The 15023-nt window shown below is 32.2% G+C and overlaps 6 protein-coding genes and 1 non-coding gene across 7 annotated transcripts; 2 read left to right on the top strand and 5 right to left on the bottom strand.

Moving 5' to 3' along the window:
• Positions 1-30: 30 nt before the first annotated feature.
• Positions 31-1440, bottom strand: TBLA0D01500 (uncharacterized protein; the record flags this gene model as incomplete). Its single annotated transcript, XM_004180129.1, has 1 exon — positions 31-1440. The coding sequence occupies one exon, from the start codon at positions 1438-1440 to the stop codon at positions 31-33; it is 1410 nt and encodes a 469-aa protein (XP_004180177.1).
• A 1482-nt stretch (positions 1441-2922) lies between these two features.
• Positions 2923-3016, bottom strand: TBLA0Dtrna1K. The gene is given in 2 exon segments: positions 2923-2959; positions 2979-3016. It is a non-coding gene; the product is annotated as a tRNA-Lys (tRNA).
• A 1828-nt stretch (positions 3017-4844) lies between these two features.
• On the bottom strand, positions 4845-6170 carry TBLA0D01490 (uncharacterized protein; the record flags this gene model as incomplete). The annotated part of the gene is made up of 1 exon (XM_004180128.1): positions 4845-6170. The coding sequence occupies one exon, from the start codon at positions 6168-6170 to the stop codon at positions 4845-4847; it is 1326 nt and encodes a 441-aa protein (XP_004180176.1).
• Positions 6171-7265: 1095 nt separating this feature from the next.
• TBLA0D01485 (reverse transcriptase family protein) lies at positions 7266-8462 on the bottom strand (the record flags this gene model as incomplete). Its single annotated transcript, XM_004180127.1, has 1 exon — positions 7266-8462. One exon carries the CDS (start codon positions 8460-8462, stop codon positions 7266-7268), a length of 1197 nt encoding a protein of 398 aa, XP_004180175.1.
• A 2484-nt stretch (positions 8463-10946) lies between these two features.
• Positions 10947-12269, top strand: TBLA0D01480 (uncharacterized protein; the record flags this gene model as incomplete). Its single annotated transcript, XM_004180126.1, has 1 exon — positions 10947-12269. One exon carries the CDS (start codon positions 10947-10949, stop codon positions 12267-12269), a length of 1323 nt encoding a protein of 440 aa, XP_004180174.1.
• Positions 12270-12698: 429 nt separating this feature from the next.
• On the bottom strand, positions 12699-13799 carry OST6 (dolichyl-diphosphooligosaccharide--protein glycotransferase; the record flags this gene model as incomplete). Its single annotated transcript, XM_004180125.1, has 1 exon — positions 12699-13799. The coding sequence occupies one exon, from the start codon at positions 13797-13799 to the stop codon at positions 12699-12701; it is 1101 nt and encodes a 366-aa protein (XP_004180173.1).
• Positions 13800-14029: 230 nt separating this feature from the next.
• LRS4 (Lrs4p) lies at positions 14030-14920 on the top strand (the record flags this gene model as incomplete). The annotated part of the gene is made up of 1 exon (XM_004180124.1): positions 14030-14920. The coding sequence occupies one exon, from the start codon at positions 14030-14032 to the stop codon at positions 14918-14920; it is 891 nt and encodes a 296-aa protein (XP_004180172.1).
• Positions 14921-15023: the final 103 nt, after the last annotated feature.

Genomic DNA, 15023 nt, shown 5'->3' with positions numbered 1-15023 from the left:
TACTTCAATTACATAGTTTATCTACATAGCCTATACGCCACCTCCTCTACCTCCTCTGTAGCCTCCTCTGCCGCCTCTGCCTCTTCCTCCTCTGCCGCCTCTACCTCTGCCGCCTCTACCGCCTCTATTTCCTCCTCTATGGTTATCAGATGTATTATTGCTATTTGATCCACCTAAGAAACTGCTAGCAGGTTTAAATAATGAGTAGGTAGGTGAAGCAGATGCTTCAGTATCATTATACGATACATTACTTTTGTATGATTCATTATTTTTATGTAATTCATTATTATTTTTATACGATTCATTATGCTTATAAGATTCATTATTATTTCTCCTATAGGAATCATTGTTTCTATTACCATCATTATATTGCTTTTTACCTCGATAATGCTTATTTGAATTGAAATGTGTTGTTCTCTTTCTTTCTGGATTCTTAAAAACAAATTGTTTTGGTTTATTCTCATCCAAGTTTTCATCTACATTTTCTTTATTCTCCCTATTCTCTTTGTTTTCTTTATGTTCTCTAAGCTCTTCAAGCTCTTTAAATTCGTTATTCTCTTTTTCTTTACTTTCCTCACTTTTCATCACTTCATATTCTTCATTATTTTCAACATCTTGGTATTCAGTTTTATGAGTGTGATTTAGATAATCACTATTCACCTTATTATTTGTTTTTTCATTAGAGTTTTTAGAAATAAGTTGTGAGTAGGATAATGGTTTATCTATAGGTTTATTCACATGAGATAAACTTTCTAGTTGAAGACCATTTAATGATTGTGTTATATTATTAATGCGTTTGTTTTCAATTACATTTTCACGTTCTAAATTTTCAAAAGGTTTAGATGGATCATCCATTGGATTATTTTTCAAATCTAAAAGTTGATACTTCTCTCCATAATGTTTGAAATCTTCAAAATCAGCTTGCTTCACTATAATATCATGCAAATCTCTTAATGGTTCATACCAATGTGTTAAAACTTTCATAGCATCACGTCCCGAATATAACTCTACAAATGCAACTTTAGAAGATCTTTTAAAATTTTGATCAAATTTGGAACCATTTTTCAATATTTCAATTGATGGATTTTTATTCAACTCCCAGAAAAGTTTAAATTTAATAAAACGAGTAAATTTTGATTCAAATAAATCATTAATTTCAAAATCACTAAATTTGGATGGTAAATTAGAAAACTTAACAATATATGGCGGGCCCGATAATTGATTTGTTGGGCGAGTATGATAATTACTCTCATTTTCTTCACCCATATCTTCGTAATTATTATGGTATGAGTGGCGTACGGCATTAGAATTAGGTGCGTGTTGTTTTAATAAATCCAAACTTGTTGTGTTAGTAATTGAATTTAAATCAATTGGCATATTGTTATCAGATATGCCATTAACATCCAACGTTGGATCTCCCAAGAATTGTTCTAGGGACATTTTTTTACCAGCATTATTTCCAGCTAAATAAAATATTTGATTAAAATTGTTTAAAGGTTAGTAAAAAAAATTGTTTCAATTATAATAATTCTTGAATTTTGTTTAAACATACACATTGTTTTTTTGCCTCCTATTTAATTTCCGTTTGATGCCAGTAATAAATTTCCACTTTATAAAATTTATTCAAATAAGTAGCAATTAATTGCAAACTGATATGTAAGGTGTGCGTGTAAATATCTTTCAGTTGAAAACTTTTCAAGCATTAGCCTTACAAAGTTCCTATTTAGTCTTATTTGACAAATTAGCACTAGTATTAAAAATTCTAAAATTGATCAAAAATTGAAAATTGAAAAATATCTTTTTCTGTCCACGTGTATTTTTTCGGAATTTGGAAAAATCCGAAAGGGAATTTTATATTTGTTAGTTTTTAATAACTCCGTTATTTTAAATTATTAAATTTTATTACTGCTTTTAGGTTTATAGTGTTGTCATCGCTTATGAAATAAGTTCTCTCTACAAACAAAAGAAATACTTCTCTTTTTTTATTTTTTTTGAATCATATTAATATAAAATGATGGGTTATTGATCATCTAATTAACTATTTTTTTAATATTGTCTGGCTGAAAATAGTTGTTATACCCACAAACAAACTATTATATTTATACAATTGTACTTCAATTATTAGCAGCTTTCTGATAATATAATGTTGGATAAAAGTGAGTTTACCGCTCAAATTTTTTTCTTGTTTTAAGTATAATGGTTTTATTTATACTTCAGTAACTTTGATTTTTTGTACCTTCAATATTTTTCAACCCTTCTAAGCACAAGTATTAAAGTTCCAAGTTTCCAGAATTTGGTTTTCGTATCTGATGATTATTATAAGCATCTCGGGAATTTCATCGGAGAATATTATATGAAATTGGCGAACATTCTCTGTATTTGGAAAGTATTATGGAATAAAGGATAAATCACGAAAAATATTTTTATTATTCGCCCATCTAAATACCTCTTAAATACTACTCTAAAATATAATAGCATTGTTACTTGTTTTAAAGCGTAAAAATATATGGAATAATTGGAGGCAAACGATCATCACGTGACCGCATGGCAAAATGTCACGTAGTGTGAGCTACGTTAGTCACGTGTATAAATCAGTATCACGTGATAACGGAATGAACATGTAGATTAACAAGTGAATCATGAACATAAATTCTATTTAAGAATCTAAAGCTAAAAGAATAAACTAGAGGGTTAAAGTAGAACAAAGAGGTAAGAACCAGAAAACAAAAAGGACGAAATACAAAAGATGGAAGTGTATAGTGAACAAATCGGAACGTAATAATAATAATATTTAACTTACATAGGCTCAGGTATATACTTGTATGGTTTAAAAAACAGTTGGTATTGAACTAGCAGCCAAAAAGATATACTACTGGGGGTAGCAAAGCTTAAAATTGTTACACACAAAAAGTTAAAAAGAAACTCCTCATAGGGGGCTCGAACCCCTGACATTTCGGTATCCTTGCTTAAGAATTTTCTTAAAAGCCGAACGCTCTACCAACTGAGCTAACAAGGATGAGTTTCTTGTGATTTGTTGTAGACGAGATTGACTTTATACTCATCTACAAGTTGCTAACTAGAAATTATACATAACACTGAGCATCTGCTAGTTGTATACCTGTGAATATCGGTTCGATGCATAATCTCTACTAGTTAGCCAGCATTACTTAAACTGTGCACTCCTACCCTTGTAAGTAAGTTTACAAACAGTCCAATTAAAGTAAAATGGAAAAGCTGGCGTTGACCTTTGAAAAGTATTTAAAGGCCAGCTTTTCGAGACTTAAGACATAAATTTATAGTTCTTTCATATAGTTATTTAGTTTAAAAAGAACAACAATTATATTCGTAAGTTCGAAGTATTAACTGGTGTTAAGTTAATAAGATTGTTAAGTTTAGTTTTGGTAATTACTATTTAAGTGTATCGTACTCCTAAGTTGGTTTACAACAGAAAATATTGTATAGTGATCGGACTAGTATTGCACATATGCCTATAACCCTGATTATTCTTATAACTATAACTTACTTATCTTATTCAGTATATAATGCGAGTTTACGCGTCACAACATGTTGACACGAACATCTCTGATTTGCTTAGGGCTTGTAAGTTCCTAACCCTTGGCACAGTGTACTGACAGTATCACTATGTCACAAAATGTGTTGAATTCCAACAAGTACTAATGTGTCAACCAAGACACGTAACTCATGTGCTGAAGTCTAACCTCAGAAACAACGTGTCCGCAATATATAGACACGTTGTCCAGTTGTCATGATGTTATGATGCCAGTCCAATTTACTGGGATTCAAGAGAGTTAGACATTGTTATACAGTGTTTAAGATGTAAAGGCGATTACTTTATTTAGATATATATAGTAAATACTATAACTAAAATGAATATATTTCTTAAATAGTGTTTTTCAATATAAAAAGAAAAACACTTTTTAAATAATAAGACACGTGATAAAAAGTCTTTTACCACTTAATAGAAAATGATATAATCATATTCCAGCACAATTGTATATAAACTCGTCTAATTCCCATTAATGTCTAACCTTTGTCTATAGTTCTATATATTCTGGATATATAAAAGAACCAAGCTATTTCGATCAACATTTTATCTGTAATACCACAGAAATTGTTTTATACCAACTTAAGAATACAATACAATATAATAACAAATTGTAACTTTAGCCAAGTTAGCCGACTTCGAACTTACGAAGATATACTTGTTTCTTTTAGACTATATAATTATTATAAAACAAACTTTCTGTAATTGAAGAGAGTCTGGTATTATTAAATAATGAATTTTGATGTAATTTTGGATTACTTCTTTTACATACTCTATAAACATCTATATTTATTTACAAAATATGATCTTAATAGTAAGCTAAAACAAGCTCCATTGATAAATGTTCTTTAGCCTTAAAGAACATTTCCCTTATTTAACAAATACCTTAATTATGAACCAAACCAGCCACGTGAAAATTAAACAATTGATAAAATGTCTTTTTACGAAATAATTAGAAAATAATTATATGATTTTTCAGCAATCATCTATAAAAAAAGTGTTGTAATCGTCTCGGGACAGTACTAATAATACTATGAGGACTTAGGGTTTACACAAACCTGAATATTAGTTTATTAATTGTCAAACAATTGCACAATTACACAATTACATGAGTGTATGAGTTCATGATATTATGACTCATAGTCATATAGTTGCGTGAATGCACGACTGTATAATTGTATAATTGTATGGCTCGTAGTCATCAGATTGCGTCATTATTTTGCATATAGTTTAGACTTGAGAACATTACTTTTTATTGCTTAGTTAACTTTTGATGTACTTAGAATATGTCTACAATACCTTCCTCCTCCAATGTTCTAGCTAATGAATTAAAATTGTTCAGTAACGACGTTTTTCTAAACCTAGGAATTTGGGCAAAGTCTTCTAATGGGTAAGAACAGATTAGCGGAGGGTCTGTATCTTGCATCTTACAGTAAACCATGCCTAACTCGATATCATAGCCAACGACCGAAATAATCTCAGGAATTCCCAGAAGTCTCTCAGTAGATATATGTGGCAATCCTTTTGGGTACCTATCTTTGTAATGTATAAATTTTTTAATCCATTTTATATTAATTGTTCTATGTTTCTTGAATGATGATGGTAAATCTAGTTTACAAGTGTTGTTTTGTAATTTAACCAGTTTAAAGGGACCTAGGAAAATAGATTGTATCTTGGTATACCTTCCCCCAGTGAAATAAACATCGTGGTGTAACAGGACCAAATCGTCAACTTCATAATTAAATTCGTTTCGATGTACATTAGTCTGAAGATCCATAGTTTCTTGATATTCTCTCAATATGTCAGATGTGCGTAACGATACGGCTTTTAAAGTCTTAGTTATTTCAACAGCAGAATCGCTTCGAGATGATAGCGCAATACCAGTATCTAATAAGGGTTCATTCGGAATAAAACCTATGTCAACTTCAAATGGAGCAGCTTCTAATGACCTTTGAAAGGTACTGTTGTAGACAAATTCTAGATGTGGTAAAAATCGGTCCCATTGTCGTTGGTCATTAGAACAATAGCTTCTTAACGACCGACCAAGCGTCTTATTTGTTGCATCAGTTTGTCCGTCGGTTTGTGGGTGGTTCGTTGAGGACAGCTTTAATTGTATACCTAGAGGTTCCGTTAATTCTTTATAAACACCAGTAGTAATGCGAATATCTCTGTCCGATACAATAGATCGAGGAAAACCGTGGTAACAGAAAACAAACCAGTACAGAAAATTCAGTGTTTCTTGGGAGCCACAATCTTTATTGGTAGCAATGAAATGAGCATGTTTTGTAAAACGATCTATCACAACCAATATCATATTCATCTTAGTGAACAGTGTTTCAGGCACGCCAGTAATAAAATCAATGGAAATATCCAACCAACGACCTGTAGGGATATCTAAGGGTTTTAAGGTACCATCAACGTTAGGTCTGTAACTTTTCATCAATTGACATTGTAGACAACTTTTCACATAAGTCTTAGTGTCTACCGTCATTGAAGGCCAGCAATACAAAGGACATATTTTGTTTATCGTTGTACTTTCGCTGAAATGGCCACCTTGCAACATACTCTCGTGATATATGGCTAAAAGACTTTTTCTTCGTGACATTGGATCACATACTCTATGTTCGTACTTCAAAACATTTGATTCAACCACGTGTCGTTCTATACCTTTCTTCGCGAACTTAAATTTCTTCAAATATTTCTGGAATAGAGTTGTATTTTCATCACTTATGTCTAGATCAACAATAATGCCTAACCGAACCACTATAGCAGTAGACTATAGATCTTTGGAAAATTCCGATAACCATTATGTGGGTGTTATGCTCTCTAGTTGTAAAATTGGACACACATCATGCTGAGCAATAGTATTAATCTCAACAGGACGACTCAACGGGTCTGCCACAACATTATTACCACCTTCGATATATTCGAGTTTAAAGTCAAATTCTCCTAAAAAAAACTCCAACCAACGGGCAACACTTTTGGATGGTTCTTTTAAGCTATTATACGAAAGTAGGGAAACATGATCTGTGCGGAGTATAAACTTGTGACCATGCAGGTAGTATTTAAAGTGTCCCAAATTCGAAATAATAGCCAGTAATTCTAATTCGCCTACCGCATATATAGTCTGTGTATCGGAGATAGTTTTTAAATAATACCCAACTATACCTTTTAACTTATCTTCAACCACACGTTCTAACACGCCACTAATATCTACAATACTAGCATATGTTGTCAACCTGTAGGTATCACCTGGAACAAATGGTACCAGAACTGGAGCAGAACATAACAAATGTTTTAGCTCATTCACCGCGTTAGACTGTGTTTCACCTTACTCACATTTCTTTGAGACATATTGGATTATCAATTTTGAAATTGCGCTACAATTTTGAATAAAACTTCGATAGTAATTAACCATTCCTAAAAAACTTTGAGCAGTTTTAATACTATTTGGCATTGGATAATTCTTTATTGCTTCAGTTTTTTCTTTTATTTCAGATATACCTTTTGCACTGATCGTATGGTCTAAAACCTCAACGGTGTCTTGCAGAAAATGACATTTCTTCTTTTTACATATTAGTTTAGCATCTTTTAATCTCTGTAATACCGTTCGTAGGTCATTCATATGTTGTTCCTTACTTGGTGAAGCAATTAAAACATCATCTAAATACACATAGACATTTGGAATATTACCTAAAATCTATTGCATATAGCGCGAAAACTTTGCAGGGGCGTTGCAGAGACCAAAAAGACAGGGAACTTTATAATGATAGTGACCACACGGGGTCGTAAAACCAATTAACCTTTCAGATTCGGGATTAGTAGGTATTTGGTGATAGCCTGAACGTAAATCTAGTGTTGAGAATACAATACAAGCTCCAATTTTAGCAAATAAATCGTCTATTCTGGGCATTGTGAAAGGATATTCTACGGTTCTTTTATTTAATTGACGGAAATCAACTAACATTCGATAAGTATCTTTTTTCTTTTTTACCAATAAGACTGGGGATGAATATGGGCTATTACTATTAATAAGAATACCTTTTGTGAGTAAGTCATCAACGATACTTTTACATTCCTGAGTTAGCAATGGGGTCAGTCTATATGGAGGAAATTTTGGTAAACTCTCCCCCTTTCTCAAAACAATATCGTAAGAAAAGTTGCGAGAGGCAGAAGAAGGGGATAACTCATCACTGACGGTGGAGGCGAAGTCACCTTGTAAATCAGGAAGTAGGCGAAAGGAATCAGATAACGTGTTGGCGGCTAACGAGACAACAAATACTTCTTGAATTTCATTAGGATATATATCAGAAACGGAACCTTCATGTAACGAATCAACAATGTATAAGGAACTAGACGTAGTAGGTAAAGCTGGAGACAACAACTCCCAATATTTGGATACAACGGGGGACCCAACGATAACTTTATTAACCAAATTATTCGAGACGTAAGCAGCAGCAGAAAACTCGGAACCGTTAACTTCGAAAATCCAAAATGTAGTGATAGAAGTAGAAGAACGACGATCAGGGAAGACACCAGACCAAATAAATGGTTCAACAGGATACGTAGACCAGTTATTATCACGAACGATATCGGAACTAATAAGCGACGTAGGATTACCTGTATCAAACAGAACATCGAACGGAATACCATTAATCGAACAGGATTGCTCAAGGCGCCAACCAACTAAGGGTGATGATGAGGGATCAGACGAGGGTGCGACGAGAGAAACAACTGAGGGTATGAGGTGATTAGCAGCAGGAGAATAAACGGGAGTAGGGACAGAAACAGTGGGACATGGAGAGCTAGCGGAACCAGGGGTAGAGATATAATCAACAGGAGCAGTGGCAGCGACTTGGAATGCCTCAGTAATGGTGAGCTTGGAGAGGCCTTGCATTATTGGAACGATGTGAAAAGGACGATTTCGAACCTTGAGGGCATTTAGATAACTGATAATCAGGACTCATAGAATTAAAAAATAAGCGTCGTTTCATGCAGGCCTCACAATACTTTTGACGCCAGTGATTAGAATCAGGATAACGGGAAGGAAATATAGAACGACCAGATGAACCAAAACGAGAAGAAAGAGAAGAACGAGAACCACGGGCAGCCATAACAATGTCACCATCTGCGTCAACGATAGAAGGACCAGTAGCAACAGAAGGACCAATGGAGAAACCATCTGACTACAAGCAATTTTCAGCACGAAAGGCTAATTGGGTAGCCTCATTAAAAGAGGTAATAGGACGTAAACACAACTCTTTGCGAGTATTGGGTTAAAGCCCTTTGACAAATAATTGGATAAGCATATCTTCATTTGAGGAGCCAGAAGGAAGCAGACGGCGTAAGTTGTCAAATTCAGTGATGTAATCGTCAATAGAGTGAGCTTGTATCATCGATGACATCTTCTGAATAATGTCATAAGTGTCTTACTTACCAATATGGGCATTACAAAACTCTTCAATGAACTCAGAGTAAGTAAGGTCTGCGATTTTGACATTAATGGAGTAGATGACAAGCCAGTTAAGCGCCGAGTCAGTTAGGTTAATGGCGGTATTACCTATCTTTTCAGTATCGTTAAAGACACATTTAACGACAAATTGACAAATTGGACTTCGACAGCTTGAACGAAAGTGCTCAACTGGGACAAACTGGCTCTGGGTCCATCAAACGGATGAGGATCTTTAACCAAAACAGTAGATGAGGACATAATAATGCTACCAATTATCACGAGACGATCACAACAGAAATTTTTAATTACTGAATTAGGAAAATATAATGATGGACTCATGACTTTAACATTAACCAAATATTATTGATTGGAGAAATGCTGAAGTGTGAGTGTAAGTAATATACATTAATATTTTATATATTAATTGCTTGGTAGCATGGATCATCAAACACTGAAGTTCAAAAAACATATTTCTTGAACATAGTTATAATAAAGTCTGTTATATTGTTCATACTTTAACCGGTTGTCAGTGTATATGCTGGCAACAAGGGATGGTCATGACACTCATCCAGATTTTCAACTTTTATTACTGCTGGGGCACTAGTAGCAGCAATTGGTAGTAGACAAGTTAATTTTTCAGTTAAAATGAACTAGCCCTTTCTCTATTGTTAAGTATCTACGCTATTCAGTATAATTTAATCAATATCCGTATATTGCAACAGATGTCAAATATTTGCCAGATTGTTGATCTATCACAATTTGGAGATCCAATTTATTAGTGGGAGTACCAAGATAATATGCTATTATCAAATATCTACTAATTCAATGCGTCAATATAAGTATTATATCTTATTTTTGAATGCATATTAATATAATTATAAAAAAATAATAGTTTCTCATATATATTAGTCAAACGTTTTTCTTTTTTATCACATGGGAAATTCTAGTTTGGTCACTCGGGTATTTTCTTTTTTCCTTTTGTATTTCAATATTATTACTTTGTGGTAGAATTCTTCGTTAAACATCCCCTAAAAATACATTAGCGCATAAATCTCCGAAGATTTTTACTTAGCGAAACTTAAAAAATGCCGAGAAAATGAGGTATTAAAAATAGATCATCCAGTACATATATATCATCAAATAGTAATGTTATAGGAGGGACTTACTGGACATAGAATATCAGATATTGCGTGTTATTTATATATAAACTGTAGTTTTTTGAAGTATAAATAGTAACAGTTTGGTTTTTATGATATATTCATATAGATATTTATATATTTATCCAGATAGAGAAGGAAATTTATAAAAACATGCTAATCTCTAAAGTTGCAACAAAAGTTTAATTTAGAACTCATACATATATTTAAAAATAATAGTAAACTAACAATATATTATATTTGGTTTTTGTCTTTTATGTTGGTTTTTATATTGCATTTCAATTTTTTTTTATCTTAGCATTTTAATTAAAGCATCTTGAACCAAACAAAACTTAAACTCAATTTGAAAAATTAACAAATACAGGCAATAATTAGGGGAATATTTTTATAGTAACCAGTAATTTACATCTTTAATATTGGAAGCCACAGTATTTTACAACTTTTACTACAAATATGCGTTATTAATATTGTGAATCGAGATATTTTTATGTCATTCACGTGATTTATTAAACATTCCTCCACAGTTTTCACGTGAAAATTTTGGAGATTGTGTGAAACTGAGATTTATTGATATAATAATTAGAAATTTCGATGAGGATTACAAAGAAAGTTTCACTACAATTTTTCTTTGTAATACAAACACCCCTAATAGTTCATTAAGAAGCCACCCATATAAACTACTTAAATCAAGGTTCTGTTATTTTTGTTATTTTTGTAATAGAGACTCTGACAATAACTAATACTTTAATAAAGAGAGTATACATCATTTTTAATGAAAATGATTGCAAAATTTAATAGACGCTGGGCTTGGGGGTTGTTATTGCTGTCTGCTGTAGTACTATTATGGGTTTTATCTTCATTTTTAGTAAGCATCATTTTTGAAGATGCATCTTATAGAAAACCATTTGCGATTACATACATCAATACAGCTGCATTTGTTCTTTATCTTATACCTACTGTTAAACGAATGTATACTACGTATAAACTAACAGGAACTATAAATATACATTCTGAATTAGTGGCTGAAGAAGAAAGTCCACCAATTTCCAGAAGAAATTCATCTATGACAACAAGACGAAATTCATTATATTTACCATCTTCTACTGATCAATTATTAGATGACCAGCATAATCGATATGATAGCAATAAAAGCATACACGAAACCTCGAATTTGAGTATACTAGACGAAGACCTGGAATTAAGCAGTGATAATACTCCATTTGATGCTATCAGAAGATTATCTCTACGAGAAACTATTAATTTAAGTGCCCAGTTTTGCGTAATATGGTTTGTGGCTAATTTTGCTACCAATGCTTCTTTAGCTTATACATCGGTGGCCTCACAAACCATTTTATCTTCCACATCATCTTTTTTCACATTATTTGTTGGTGGATTATTCCATGTTGAATGTGTTACAAAAATTAAAGTGTTTGGCTCAGTTGTATCATTTGTAGGTATTTTACTAGTAACTAAAACTGATTATGTCTCGATGGTAAACTCGGAATCTGTAAAAGCACTTTTTAATTTATCAGAAACTCACACTGATGTCTACCCTAATATTGGAAACGCTCCGTACTCTAATGCGGATGGTAATCATGTATTATGGGGAAACGCCTTAGCTTTACTGGGAGCTTTGTTATACAGCATATACAGCATTTTGCTAAAAATTAAAGTCCGTGAAGAATCTAGAGTTAATATGGAATTATTCTTTGGGTTTGTAGGCTTGTTCACACTCATATTTCTATGGCCTTCTATGGTTGTACTACATTATATGGGGTGGGAAACATTTGAGATACCCACCTCTCCACGAGTAATAATAATAATTGTTGCAAATTGTATTTTAACATTTGTCAGTGATTACTGCTGGGCTAATGCAATGCTATTGACAAGCCCCCTAACAGTGACTGTTGGTCTGACATTAACGATTCCGTTAGCAATGTTTGGAGACGTCATATTTATTCATAAATCAATTAGTCCAATGTATGCTCTCGGGGCAGTTCTTATTGTTGGCTCATTTTTTATAATAAATAAATCCTCAGAGGAAGATAATTTTGAGCAAGCATTAGAAGAATCCCAAGAAGACAACGCATTTTAGCTCAATTAATTTGAAACTAATTTTTTCCCTTCACTCCTCTTAAACTCTGCATAATAATATAAACAATTTCTGAAGCATTAAACAATACATAAATATAGCATAATATATATTCATATATTACATACCTGATATAACAAATCTGCATTTTATTCTAGATTTCAATAAAAATAATACGCAAAGGTTAACACAGCTTTTATAACTATGCAAGAAAATTAGCGATTAAAAAAGTAGTTATGGTATAATGGATAACTAATCAAAACAAAGGTACAGTTGCTGTATTAATAATTTTAAACTTTAATACCACAATATTAATCAAATTACAGAAGTGTTATAAAAGATAAAAACTTCTTCTTGACTTGTTTAAAAAGTTCTATCAGGTGATGAAATAATTATTAAAAAAATCTTTAAGTTCAACATGCTACTCGACAATTAAAATAGCTTATATGTAAAAGGATAACCATTATTTTTGATCTCATAACAAAGCAAGTAATAATGAAATCCATAATATAACATTGCCGATAATATTATTCCAATAATATTGCGTTGAAGTAATGATAATTTTTCAGCTTTATATAAATATACCAAACCAACTACTAGAAGTGCCATACTGACATACATCAAAGATACAGTAAGAACTTCAATACCAAACTGCCAACCAGTACCGCCACTGAAATACATAATCTGGCCCTCTCCATTACGGGCAATAAAAACAATCTGATTCATCTGAGTAAATTTTAATCCTGTAATGCTTGTTAATAAGATTCCAAATGAGATACATATACAGACTATCTGCATATAAATACTATTCAGTCTACCTCTCGTTTCTTTTGAAATTGTATTATTTTCTGATTCACTAGATTCAGAATCAGATTCAGAAGATTTTAGGAATTTTAAAGTTATCTTTTTTAAGATGACAAAAATAGAAGTGAATATAATGAAATACAAGATAAATACTTGGTAATCAAAACCTATATTATCATTAATATCTAATGGAACATTAATTCTTGTACCCATTATTTGATTCAAAAAATCCATCAATCTGAACACATCACTAATAGCATTTTCAGGTAACTTATATTCGTAAAATTGTGAGAAAGCCCAGTTGATTGGCGTACCAGGAGAACTATAAATATCAATTGGCGGATAAGCTAATAAATGTGGAACGGCTGTCAAATTGAATTCTCGAATAATATCTGCATTCTTTTCAACTTCAGAAACATAAAATAAAACTTTAGTATCTGGTGAATTTTCCATTATGAACTTTGCTGCTCTTCTAACTGTTTCTTCAAAAGGACCACATACTGGGCAAATAGGTTCTCCTGTGTTTGGATCTGGCCCCATTGTCAAATATAATACTTGATGCCATTCTTCGAAACGCTGGTTCAATTGATTATAATTTTCTGGGGTAATTCTTATAAGCCCATCCTCATCTCTTAGGTTGAGTAATTGCTCTGGGGTTAAATATTCACCTAACACTATTGATTGGCAAACATAAAATATAAGAAGAAAAACCCTTAGTATAGTTAGCATTGGAGATATTCTTCAAAGGGGCTGCCAATTTCCATTAAATTTGGGGATCCCCGAAAATAAGTTTTTAACAAGTTGTGGAATTTTTTGACACTTTCGGGTTTCTTTATATATCCAAATAGGACTGTGTATTTATTTATCTAGATTTATAGATTTGGAAATCAATGAGATAACGAGGCAAATTTTAAAACAATAGATTTTTCACACAATACAACCTTGAGATTAAGCTTGTGATGACTACTACAATTCAACTCCTTGCAAATTATCATAAGTCTGTTGTTGAAAATGATGCTCTTTGGAATAGATTAGAAAGAGATCTACGGGAAAAGCAATTAAATGAAAGGCAACAACAACTAGATAAACAAGACGCACAACTTGAAGGTACCAAGACAACTGTAGAAAATGAAGCATCTAATTTACAGAAGGAACTAGATAATGGAACTTTTGAGGGTTCTGACAACAAAACTCATATTGATGATGAACCCAGAGCCAATCAACAAAATGAAAATACAGATTTAAAATCAAATACACCACCAAAATCTTCATCATCATCCTCTATTATTGCGTATGAAACTTTATACTTACAGAAGCGTGTGACACAACTATCTCACGAGGTACAGAAGTATCGCCAAGAGAATGATCATTTAATGGAAAGCCATAAAACTACTAAGAAAGACTTGGAAACAAAATTGAAGAATTCAAAAAGAACCATTGATCAATTAAAGAAACAATTGGGGCCAGGTACTGAGAATAATAAAAAGATACAAAAGAAAAATTCTAGCCTGAGAGAATTACTAAAATCTCAACATCGCTCTTTATTTGAAGATGATGAAAATGATCAAGAAAATGAAGATTTCGTCATTTCTAAAGATATTCAAACACTTTCCAATATACTAGATACCAAACCAATTACGAAATTCCATAAACAGTCAAGCAGGGGCAAATCTTCTCCTAAATCTTCGTCAAATATAAAGTCGAATATGTCTTCTAAGTCACTTACTAAGAAGAATATACATTCTAATGGACTTTTAGATGCAATAAATCGTAAAGCTGATCAAAAAACTCCAATTAGAAAACGCAAATTAGCTCGTAAACAGATTGAGACATTTGATATGGATATTTAATGATGAATATTTAAAATTTTAGATTCTTTTTATAAGAGTCTTGTATTACGAACTTTCTCAATTTTTCTTTTCTCATCATATTTAATTTAAACTTTTCGCTACG

Source organism: Henningerozyma blattae, chromosome 4, assembly GCF_000315915.1.
Source record: "Henningerozyma blattae CBS 6284 chromosome 4, complete genome".
Taxonomy (NCBI): Eukaryota; Fungi; Ascomycota; class Saccharomycetes; order Saccharomycetales; family Saccharomycetaceae; genus Henningerozyma; species Henningerozyma blattae.
Note: the sequence above shows the minus strand (reverse complement) of the source record. Positions and strands in the feature narration are given on the sequence as shown.